We start from the raw sequence: 13,149 nt of genomic DNA on the forward strand, positions 1-13,149 counted from the left end.
CCTAGTGTCTATCTGTGCACGCCACTGTCAGAGGCCCAAGGACAGTGCATGTCAGATGTTTTGGAGATAAAGGTAGAGAGGCCAGACTGAGATGGTTTGGACACGTACAGTACAGACTGTACTGTACGTGTCCAAACCATCTCAGAGGAGGGATAGTGAGTATTATCGGTAGAAGGGTGTCGAGGTTGGAACTGAGGAGGACCAAAGAGAGGATTTATGGATGTAGTGAAAGAGGACATGAAGTTAGTTGGTGTGAGAGAAGAGGAGGCAGAGGACAGGGCGAGAGGACAGGTGAGCCGAATTAAAGGAAATTAATGTAGATATAGATATACATATAGATATGCTGAAAAAATAAAATAATACTTATAATGTATATATCTCTGCCTAGGTGACAGCAGACTACTGGGCAACCGGCCGACTGACAGGAGATGCAGGTTTGCATCTGCGACATTCAATGTTTGTGTTGCCACACATTTACGTCATATTTGAAGGACATAATTATGACCTAATTTCTCCTTTCATTGTCAATGGCAAATATGAGACGTGTGAGGACAAAAGCTGTATATACGCCCCTCAAAAAAAAATCACCCCCGTGAGAAGTGAGGGGCGCTAATATATTAAAGTCTAACTCATGTTGATTAGGTGATGTAATGGTGATGTAAAACAAACGGTGCCAAGACAAACATTATAAATTCTCTGTAGTGTTACAAATGGTTTAATGTTTGTGTGTTTAGGGACAAGATGACGTACATTTTCCCTTTCATTGTCAATGGCGTTATTAAAACAAACATTGAACTAAAAACAAACATTAAACCTGTAAAATGTGGAACACCCTACCAACAGTCATTAAGACATGCAAATCCCTTGACTCCTTCAAAACCGCTCTCAAAGGGCACCTACGGACGGCTGCGGCCTCCGTAAAATCTGAATCCCCCCCCACTGCCCACCCCTTTTTCCCCTCACTGTATATGTTTCTTTTCCCTTTTTACCTCCCTTATGATGAATTCCTGTTCTGTTCTTTGACTATATAGAAGTGTCTATTTGTACGTGCGTCTCTAAATGTTTTGATGAATTGAACATGGTGGACCCTCTTGTAAACAAGTGTAATGCTTAATTGGGTCGTCCACTCACAGTTAACAGCCTTTGTATTGAGTTTGTGCTTGAAATGTACTGTAATTCTGAAAACTGTTATATATTAATATAATATTTCAATCAATCAATCAAAATGGGCTTGTTTTCCAAACCTGGCAACACTGTGTGTGGTGTACTGTGGGTGCTGTGCTGCCGACCTGCAGATGACATGGACCAGAGTCACTTTGCCAGCAGTGTGCTGCCTGGCTGGGAGGACAGCTTGTTAACTTCACACACATAGCCGACCCACTGACTGGACCACAGACATCTCAACAACAAGTGGATCTAGGATCTATCCCTCTCGTTTCACTGTCCCACCTCCTCCTCAACTTCACCCAAAAAGGTAACGACCATGTTCATCAACATTCATTTTTTTCCTTGAGTTGAGAAATGAACTAGATTAGCATCCGCGGCTAACTGGCTAACACCAAACTCTCATTAGCAACCATGGAAACTGTTCAAGCCTTTTTGCCCGATTAGACAGACAGACATAACATTGTGGCTGACGCTGGGTTTCAATTGGGATCACACAAGGAGAGAGTCCTGTCCTGGCTGTCAGGGTCAGGTGTGTTGATCAAAGATTATCTGGGACACTGTCTGGACACACAACAACACTCCATACAACTATAGCTAATGTCTGTAGCCACCAGCAGCAGACCAGCTAGCTGCCTGGATGGATGTACAGATTCTACAGCTGATAATAAAGATTAAAGATGTCAGTCTTCAATGGAAGTGGGAATTATTATATGGTCACACAACAGCTATAGTGGGAATGTTGTGTGTGAATTTGACTGTCTTTATGAAGCGATATTTATTGTTGTTATTGGTCGAGACTAGATCATGTCATGCAATATTACAATACATATGATATAGCCTACTTACATTCCATGATGTCGAATTCAACCCATTATTATTGTTTGAGAGTTAGCTGTGCAGTTATATTTAGCTGGTGATTGAACTGTCAAACATTGTTTGTATGTTAAATACTACTTCATAGTTTGACAGCTGTTACTCTGTTTCAGTAGTATCATAGTATGTGGTGACCGGTGGTCTTGGTTTGAAATGAATGGAACCCACATTTCAGTGGTGTAAAGTAATTAAGTACATTTACTCAAGTACTGTACTTTATTACTTAAATGTACAAGTTTGAGGGCTTCTTTTTCCAGTTTTCAGTACTTTTACTTCTACTCCACTACATCTCAGAAGCAAATGGTACTTTTTTGCTCGTAGGTCTGCTTTTTTCCCCAAAAAGATTTGTATACATTTGAAAACTTGTGAAACGGGACATAAAGAGTACTTTCTACTTTTGGTACTTTAAGTTCATTTTCATACCAACACTTTTACTCAAGTACTCATTTACTTGTAACTCAGTATTTCTATGTTAAAATGTAATACTTTTCCCGACCCTACCCACATGTCATCCCAGGTGAAGGGTTTATTGTTGATAATTATGGGGTGGGGCTATTATATCAGTATTAAAACAATATTGTGATATGACATATGCAACTTGATATTGTCTGGCATTTGGGATATTGTAATACTGTGAGATGACATTACACAAGACGACAATTTTCCTGTTTTTTAAGCTGCATTACAGTAAAGAGGTGGTGCACTTTTCTGATTGTTTTAGGTGTTTTGCTAACTTGGTTATTATATAGGCATTATTGATATATATTTTTTACTTTTTAATCTCATTGTGTAAAAATGTGTTAAAAGTATTAATATTCATCGCCACAACATGGTAAAATATTGATCATATCTTGATATTGACATGGTGACAAATATTATATATTTTGATTGATGTTTTATTTCGTGATGATCTCTGGCATTACAGGGCTGCTATAATGCCGATCCCTCCCCCTCTTTCAGTCCACATCCTGATGGAAGGGATGTGTCTTTGTTGACATTGTTAAACGTAGAAACTAAACATTAGAAACATTGATTTGCTGCTGTTGTTGACTTATTCGAGGGATGACTTCCGCACACCCGGTTCAGTTTTATAGCAGGTGCGTATAGGTCCTGGCAGAACAACAAACGTTTTAAGGAAGGAGGAGAGACCCGCACACCGCCACTTGCTGGTTCAAGAAGTTTATTTTAAGAGTCGTAGCAACGTTTCGGCCTTTCGAAAGGCCTGAAGAAGGTCGAAAGGCCGAAACGTTGCTACGACTCTTAAAATAAACTTCTTGAACCAGCAAGTGGCTGGTGTGCGGGTCTCTCCTCCTTCCTTAAAACGTCTGCTGTTGTTGACATCATGTGCTCATGGGTGTTTCTGTTGACTGTAATTATAATACTGTTGTCTATATATTCTATTCAGGCGCAACACGAATCACACCAGCCTGCTGAGCCTGGTGTTTTGTAGGAAATCAAATGTGTGTGAATGTGTTTGGAAGTTGGAACTGAATTCCTTCGCTCTTTGTCGTCTTCTTTACCTAGACATTCAGACTCGGGTCTTGTTTTTTTGGTAAGATGGCCAAAATGCTAGTACATTAGTACACTCACTGGTTACTTATTAGCCCATTTTCTGTTCTGAAAATGAAAGGTGGCCTGGTGAAAATAACGACGGTAACCAATAACAACATCAAAGGAATCTTAATGCGTCTGGCTGGCATTCAGCACCTGGCTGAACTGATCTGCTTGGTGCTATAAATGCCATAGAAACCAACATGGAAACTAAAGATGGAAACATTGATTTGCTGTTGTTGAGATATGTGCTCGTGGGTGTTTCAGACTGTGGTTTTTAGGAATCAAATGTGAATAGCTTTGGAGCTGAATTCCTTTACCCAGACAGTTTATCTCAGACAGTTAGTGGTTTTGTAAGATGCTAAAAGACAAATGCTAGTACATGTTGAGTTGACGGTGCTGGCCTGTATTAAACTCCAACAGTACCTACTGTTTTGGTATTTAAACCTGCCAAAACACCATGCCCTCATAATAATGAATAGCTGATTGATGTATCACATAGTTCTAATATGCTCTATATAGTTCTGTATTCCTTTCTGATAGTTGTTTTTCTCTGAATGTAAAACTGTACATCTACCAATACCAAGTCAAACTCATTCTTTGTGAGAATGCACAACAAACTGATTCTTTTTCTAATGAATTCTGGAGACCAGCAACTGTCTCACAGTAACTTTTTGCATTGTTTGCTGGTAGTTTGTTCACAGCAGTGGTTCCCAACCTTTTCAGGCCCCCAAATTATCACAATGTTTATGAACTGGGTGGGGGGCCCCTCAACATAATCATAATGCTTATGAACTGGGTGGGGGACCCCTCAACATAATCATAATGCTTATGAACTGGGTGGGGGACCCCTCAACATAATCATAATGCTTATGAACTGGGTGGGGGGCCCCTCAACATAATCATAATGCTTATGAACTGGGTGGGGGACCCCTCAACATAATCATAATACTTATGAACTGGGTGGGGGACCCCTCAACATAATCATAATGCTTATGAACTGGGTGGGGGTGACCCCTCAACATAATCATAATGCTTATGAACTGGGTGGGAGACCCCTCAAATAATCACAATGCTTATGAACTTGGTGGGAGACACCTCAAAATAATCACAATGCTTATGAACTTGGTGGGAGACCCCTCAAATAATCACAATGCTTATGAACTTGGTGGGAGACACCTCAAAATAATCACAATGCTTATGAACTTGGTGGGAGACCCCTCAAATACTCACAATGCTTATGAACTGGGTGGGGGACCCCTCAACATAATCACAATGCTTATGAACTGGGTGGGGGTGACCCCTCAACATAATCACATCTGAACCGGATGACGACCCTCAAAATAATCATATCTGAACCGGGTGACCACCCCAAAATAATCATATTTTGAACTGGGGGGACTTGAGTTGAGGCATTATTTAGTCAGACGTGCGGCTTCCACAGATAAAATAGCCGATGTACAAGTAGATCTGCTAGTATTTTCACAATTTTTGACTATTTCTTATTGACAATTATTGTTTGACAAGTATAGTTTGTTGATCACTTTAAATGCAGTAATCTGGTATTAAAAAAAAAATTATATATTTTTTCTCTCCCTTTCTTAATTTATTTTTGGTATTGGGAAGTCCTTAAAAAGTCACTTCACACCCAGGCATCGGGGGACCCTAGCAGGCCTAGTAGGACTTTGTGTCCACCACGGATGGGTGAGGCATTCGTGACTCGTCGTCAGTTAGGGAGGTGACGTAGATAGAGGGGTGATTGTGTAAACTGTTCTATGCAGATTATGTCTGCTCTCAGTGCTCTGTGTTCTGAGAGGCCAAGGTTTGTCTCCATTATTACATGATCATCGCCTAATCGCAAGTATATTTGAGATAAGATCATCGCAATTACTTTCGCGTGACTGTCATAAATTCGGTATGAATTCATCGGTTGAGAAATGTTCATACATTTTCAAGCTTGAAATTTGAAAAAAGTACAACTTTGAAATATGGCCATAGTACATTGTTAATTTTGATTAGATTCCGGTTATATTTTGTTTTGTTTACAAAATAAATACATTTTGTTTTTTCTGTTCCAATGCCATTAAATTGTTAATCTCAATAATTGAATCATTTCATGGTCGTGACAGCCTGCCCTATTGAGGCCAAGGTTTTAGGGAAAGTTGGCCTTGGATGACTAGCGTATTGTACAGTATTACACTATGGCCATGATCAGCTGTGCCCATTCCTCCCACACACATCAGTAAACATTATTTAGCCTGATTATTATGAATCTAATGTTTTCACAAGGTAAATCTGACGCGCTACAAGCTTGTAGATCTGCTATTTTTTTTAAATCGTGAAAATGTGGTGCAAATCTTTGAATATATAAATTTCTTTCACAGCAAACGTTTTTAGCTTGAATCTTTGCTCCTGGGGGGGGGGGGTCCCCTGGAAGAACATATTTTCAGATGGGGGTCGGCGGACAATTACATATATGTTTGGGGGTCCAGTGGGTCCAGTTTTTCAGAAAACTGTCAGGATTTAGAAGGCAGTTGTAGAATCTACCTCAGGTCTAAATGGGTAAATTTCTTCTCTGTTAAAGACAGTGTTTAGTTATGGAATTAATCCACAGTATGGCCCCTGCCCTGGTGGCTCTATAGAATATAGAATATGAATTAATCCACAGTATGGCCCCTGCCCTGGTGGCTCTATAGAATATAGAATATGAATTAATCCACAGTATGGCCCCTGCCCTGGTGGCTCTATAGAATATGAATTAATCCACAGTATGGCCCCTGCCCTGGTGGCTCTATAGAATATGAATTAATCCACAGTATGGCCCCTGCCCTGGTGCCTCTATAGAATATGAATTAATCCACAGTATGGCCCCTGCCCTGGTGGCTCTATAGAATATAGAATATGAATTAATCCACAGTATGGCCCCTGCCCTGGTGGCTCTATAGAATATGAGCCACCCAGTGTGAGCTTTGCTCAGCCCTTTACATTTAACCTCAATAAACCTCTGCCTCGTGTGCTGAAAGGAAATCAGACCCACCGCTTAGCCTTTATATAGTCTACCCAACAGCCCATGTTTTTATGGGATTAGATTAGGAGTCAAGACCTTGTTTTTCACTGATAATAATGGTATCATTACTTTCATTTGTTTTAATTGGTAATGAGTAATGAGTAGTAGTAATCCAGGGGTCCTTGAGGGAGTTCCAGGGGGTCCCCAGTTTATATGATAGTTTGAACCCTTATGGGTGTGTATTTGTGTAACTCTGAGAGTGTACAAAATTGGAACCAAACGGACCCGTTAGGTCCGTTTGTACTCTCTCAGAGTTAAATTAACATTGATTTTACAATATAAATTGGGGTCCCAGAGATAGAAATGCCATTAAATGGGGCTCTGTAGACTAATATGCATGTCAAACTGGGGGTCCTAATTTCGCACCACTACTACTCATTACTGAGAGAAATAAATAGCGATTGTAAAGACTAAGACTCACTTACTCCTATTTTAAACCCCAACCCCCTTTTCTTACACAATGCACATTCAGCCATGACTCAGCTCAGGGGAAAGAGCAGTCATGTGGTTTCTCTCACACTCGCATGCTCTACTCAAGAGACCCTAGAGCTTATGTTCCATCTAGACGCACTGCTTCTCAACCTGTGGGCCGGGACCCTTCCCCACATCACTGCTTCTCAACCTGTGGGCCGGGACCCTTCCCCACATCACTGCTTCTCAACCTGTGGGCCGGGACCCTTCCCCACATCACTGCTTCTCAACCTGTGGGCCGGGACCCTTCCCCACATCACTGCTTCTCAACCTGTGGGCCGGGACCCTTCCCCCACATCACTGCTTCTCAACCTGTGGGCCGGGACCCTTCCCCCACATCACTGCTTCTCAACCTGTGGGCCGGGACCCTTCCCCACATCACTGCTTCTCAACCTGTGGGCCGGGACCCTTCCCCCACATCACTGCTTCTCAACCTGTGGGCCGGGACCCTTCCCCACATCACTGCTTCTCAACCTGTGGGCCGGGACCCTTCCCCACATCACTGCTTCTCAACCTGTGGGCCGGGACCCTTCCCCACATCACTGCTTCTCAACCTGTGGGCCGGGACCCTTCCCCCACATCACTGCTTCTCAACCTGTGGGCCGGGACCCTTCCCCACATCACTGCTTCTCAACCTGTGGGCCGGGACCCTTCCCCACATCACTGCTTCTCAACCTGTGGGCCGGGACCCTTCCCCCACATCACTGCTTCTCAACCTGTGGGCCGGGACCCTTCCCCCAAATCACTGCTTCTCAACCTGTGGGCCGGGACCCTTCCCCACATCACTGCTTCTCAACCTGTGGGCCGGGACCCTTCCCCACATCACTGCTTCTCAACCTGTGGGCCGGGTTGAGTCTGTCTGTGTGGGTTTTGAGGGGCAGGTTTGTGTCCTAAATCATGACTGAAAAACCCATGTTTCTATGTCAGTGGTTCTCAAACTATTTCATGTCAAGGACCCCCAAAATAATATTTTGGGGGTCCTTGACATGTATTTGGCCGCCGACCCCCATCTGAAAATATGTTGTTCCAGGGACCCCCCCATTGAGTTAAAAACATTCTCTCTGAAACAATATATATTCAAAGATTTGCACCACATTTTAACGATTTTTCAATAGCTAAAGTGTATATAAAACACCAAAAGGGGTTCCCGCTCAGAATGGGTTAATGTTTGTTTTGTCTCAATGTTTGTTTTACATCATTGTTGTAAGACGATAAGAACGCCCCTCACTTCACACGGGTGTAATTTTTAAGTGGTGCGGCTGGGTGGGTGGGTGGGTCTGAGCACGAAAACAGCATGGTTGTTTTTCACCACCTGTGTGCGCAACCTAACACAAACACACGCACATATTAACTGTATATATGGTGATTTCGGGTGTGCCAGTACAGTACAGTGACAGTACAGTACAGTAGAGGGACCCCCACACGGTAACTCTGTCATTTCTCAACCGTTTCGGACACTGGGCGGCTCGCCGGAATTGGGCCGGCACCCTGGGTGCGTTCATGTGGGTCTGGAACTCTCCCCCCCCCCCCCCCCGGGGACCCCCACACGGAGTTGCACCACTTACTTCACACGGGTGTGATTTTTTTTTAGCATATTTAATGAGAAATTGTTAACAAGATCTTGTGATGAAATAATAAATCCATTGGATCCATTTGAACACAGGTTATTTTTTTTCCATTTCCTGAAAATGTATGTATGGTTTTGAGCATAATGTTTGTACCACCTAACTGTACACCAGTGGTTCTCAAACGTCTACACGTCAAGGACCCCCAGATCGACATTTATTTGCCCGCGGACCCCCATGTGAAAGGCTATGCCAGGGACCCCCATGTGAAAAGCTATGCCAGGGACCCCCATGACAGAATACTTTTACGGCTCTAGGTAGCAGTGATTCTCAACCATTTTAATTTCAAGGACCCCCAGTTTGACATGCATTAGGCTCTACGGACCTATGGCATTTCTATCTCTGGGACCCCAATTTATATTGTAAAACCAGTGTTAATTCTCTTGAGAGTGCGCTCAGAGTTACAGACCCGTAAGGGTCCATTTGGTTCCTAACGATTTTAGCTAAGTAAGGACCTCCTGGAACTCCCTCAAGTACCCCTAGGGGTCCCCGGACCCCACTTTGAGAACCACTGACACGTGACACACTACAGCGCTGATGATGATGTGATGTGACATTTCAGAACCAACATTGTGCTAGGGACAGGGGACAGTTTAGTTCAAGGATTGTTGAACAGAAACCAGGGCCGTCATTGGTCAACTCGTGTTCTCTGAAGAGGTTTCACAATTTTGTGGACAGAACGAAGAATGTCTGGGAACAAGTCACGTGTTTTCTTTCCTTCAGCCGAGTCATTGTTTGAAAAGAAAAAGGAGACGGTTCTTCTTTTTGCCCTTAGTCATATGTTGGGCTGAAGTTGCTTCTAAATGCATCATCAATTAAAAAAAAAACAACAGTTTTATTTTCTTCTCCCTTTGTCGGCAGGCAGATATTCCTGCCCCTGTCCTGGAGTCAGGACCCTCTGTAGCCTGCGCTGCCCCCCCTCCCCTCACCAGGACCCTCTGTAGCCTGCGCTCATGATGGCTGGGCAGGATACTACAGACCTCCTGGAAGGTAAGTGCTTATGATAACAGAAATGTGAGCGGCTGCACCTCTCTGACACTCCCAGACGTCATGCGGTACTGTACTGTACTGTACTGTACTGTACTGTACTGTACTGTACTGTACTGTACTGTACTGCACTGTACTGTACTGTACTGTACTGTACTGTAGGAGACATTATGGCAGTGTGCTTTCTTTTACTAATTAGTTGAATCACTTAACGTTTGTTGAAAAAAATCATTCATTTTTTTATAATAGCAGATCTACAAGCTACGCTTGCTTAACTCATTCTGAGGCAGATTCTGAAAATCTCTGTCAACCAGTGTTGTTTTTGGCAGCACATTTCTATTTGAGTTTTAGTCTCTTGAATAGTTTTCACTTAGTTTTAGTCACATTTTAGTCACCTGGAATGGTCTAGTTTTAGTCGACTAAATGTCATGAGATTTTAGTCGACTAAATCTACAGGTGCGTCGACTAAATCAACGCATCGCGCTGCGACGCGTTGTGAGCTTGTAGATCGGCTATTTTCAGCATGCAAACCAAGTGTGAAATGACTTATACTGCATCTCTTGTCCACTAGTCCCTTCCTAACATTTTAGTCTAGTTTTTATTTGTTGACACAATTGTCAGTATATTTAGTCTTAGTTTTAGTCATCATGGCTTCATTTTCATTTAGTTTCCATTTAGTTTTCGTCAGTGAAAAAAGGTAGTCGACGAACATTTTTCGTCTTTGTTTTAGTCGACGAAAACAACACTGCCGTCAACTCGGGTCAAGCCGGGTGGATCAAATGACCAGAACTGTTACTTTTCAGGATCCAAATGAAGAAATAGCAGAAGTAGCAGATCCACAAGCTCAATACGTGTCGCCTCGCGCCGCTTTCCGAGCTTGTAGATCTGCTACTTTAGGTACTTTTGTGTGACACTAAGAGTGTGATCAAGTAGTAGTAGGGCACTGATTCACGAAAAAAAAAGTTAGAAAATGGAGATAAAGAGGTTTCTGCCCGTCAGCTTCCTTCTAAATCCTAACAAACTTATGTTGGGATATAGCTAAGATCTAAAATGACACTTTCCAGATTTGATGTGTTAAGCTAAGTATGTAGAAACAAGGAGCATCCCCTATGCTTGCAGGGTGCTTGTGCGCACGTTGGAACACAACTTATACGACTAGATGGACTCCATTTGTATTGTGGCTAAAAGATCCATTGTTCATTTCTAAATGGATTTCACTCAGAGATAGATAGGCACAATAGGTGCAGGTTATGTTATCCACGATTCTTTATCTGTATAAGACAGGGACATTATTATTGCGGCAATAGAGCGTCGCAGTCCCGCCCCCTACCATGGCCCAGGAAATTATTCTCCGTTCATTTTCCTCATAGACATTTCAGAAAGTATTTATTTAAAGACGTTTACACCGCGGACAAAGCCAACTCTTGTCGTGACAAATCATGACAACAAACACAATATTTTGGGCCGAACAAATAATTAGAAAGAAGAAAGAAACGGCAGGTTACAACACTTTTTTTGTTGTTTTTCTTCTTTGTAATTATTTATTTGGTCCAAAATATTGTGTTTGTTGTCATGATTTGTCACGACTCGAGTTGGCTTTGTACGACACTTAAAAGGTCTTTAAATAAATACGTTTTGAAATGTCTATGAGGAAAATGCATTGGGATTCATTTCCTGGTCCATGGTAGGGGGCGGGACTGCGACGCTCTATAATGGTATCAAGTTGTCTTTCTCTCAGTTCTCCTCAGCTTTTTTTAGAAATAGGAAGTTGAGTCATTGAGAAATATAAAGGAATTAAGGTCATTGTTAGAGATCAGTGGATTCTAGACCGCGAGAAGAGAAGTTGGCGAGATGAATGAACACTCCAGACTAAGTGAGTTTCCATTTGTAGCCAGATTAAATAATTCTTAATGTGTGTATATTGGAGGCTGATCCTTTTCTATCTTAATTTGTGTATGTAGCTCAAAACCGTGTTTTTGTTTCTGTCTTTGACAAGAGAAAAGTAGTCGTGCAGATCCACAAACCAACATGGGACAGTTACTGGGTTAAACGATCACAATGGTAGACAGAACAAAGAAGATATGTACAGTAACAGTGTACCAAATCTATTGTCCAAACACAACATTACTCGGACTCTGAAGAAGCACATTGGGTTCAACTTGAAACGTCAAATTTTTTTGTTTAGATTTGCCAATACATTTGCAAAGAGAAAATGTGGGTCATTTTATATCGTCTACTCCGGCTTTTGTGAACACCCCACAGTTTTTATGTTGCTCGATTCAGCGATTAAATATTTGACATTAAGTAGTATTATAAGTAGTAGTTTGATCTGACCTTTTGTGGAGTCATTTGTTTAGTTTATTTTAGTTTAAAGGTGTAGTGAAATGAAAAATACGTTTTTCACACTGTTAGACCATATCCGTGGTCATCATATGGGCATACCTAACAATGGATGCCAAAAAAATTGGCAAATTCTCATTTTTGTGTGTTTTTATATCAAAAGTCCATAAAAATATATTTTGTATTACTTCCTGAAAACGTGCTGCGTGATGACGTGTCGAGGCCCACATCGATAAAAGCCAATAAAAATGAAGCTCACCCGTTTAATTCCCCGTATCTCCGCATCCGTTCAGCACAGCTGCTACTGATTACAGAAATCCTCCGTTTTTATTCCCATTCAAGATAACATCCAGAGAGTGTATTACTCGGTTTCAACTTAATCATCACGCTAAAATATGTATCTGAAAACATTATAGGGTAGATATAAGCCACATAACAGTAAACTGGTACAGCTGGCCGACTATCTGACTTGTAAACAAACACACTCCATGTGCTGCGTAAATACGTTCTGATTGGCTCAGAAACTTCATAGGGGTGTTTCAACTTGAAACCGTCTGAAACTTCAAAATAAAATGTCCACCATTTCCGTTTCACTACGCCTTTAAAAGTCACATAAGAAATGTGTCCACTGATGAAGGCTGGATAGCCGAAACGTTTGTCCCCTGTTGACAAAAATAAAATGAAATAAATGTTTTGAACTGAAGTCTTGGTGTGTGCGACCCACTACCGTTATTTATTTTTGATATGTTTCGAACGGGTAACGCACCTAAAGTCAGAGCGCGGTGGTCACATGAAGGGTAGTTCACCGCCACCAGGGGGCGCCAAAAGTCCCAGACCGCCACCATTATATATATTTTTTTATTTTATTTTTTTTAAATCTAAAAAAAGAAATAATGTTAATGCGTTAAAGATGTCCTTGGCGCTCCAGGACATCAAGAAGTTAAATAAGTCCTTGGTAGCCATTGAGTTAAAAGTCACAACACAAGTTAAAACGACTTGAGGATATTACACAAAAGTCCAGGACGAATTTCCATTGTGGTCCTCGTCGTACACAACAAGTACACCTCA

At 41.9% G+C, this 13,149-nt stretch overlaps 1 protein-coding gene across 2 annotated transcripts in view; it reads left to right on the plus strand.

The window, feature by feature from the left end:
• Positions 1-1,275: 1,275 nt before the first annotated feature.
• Positions 1,276-13,149, plus strand: part of LOC306930334 (natural resistance-associated macrophage protein 2-like) — a 50,206-nt gene continuing 38,332 nt past the window's right edge. The window contains exons 1-2 of one of the 2 annotated variants that reach the window (XM_079511254.1): positions 1,276-1,474; positions 9,616-9,744. In XM_079511254.1, the coding sequence (XP_079367380.1) occupies positions 9,708-9,744 (37 nt within the window). In that variant the 5' untranslated portion in view covers positions 1,276-1,474; positions 9,616-9,707. The remainder of the gene's footprint in view (positions 1,475-9,615; positions 9,745-13,149) is intronic. The other variant, XM_079511255.1, reaches the window with a different exon arrangement.

The sequence above is a fragment of the Electrona antarctica genome (genome assembly GCF_951216825.1).
Source record: "Electrona antarctica genome assembly, chromosome: 9".
Taxonomy (NCBI): Eukaryota; Metazoa; Chordata; class Actinopteri; order Myctophiformes; family Myctophidae; genus Electrona; species Electrona antarctica.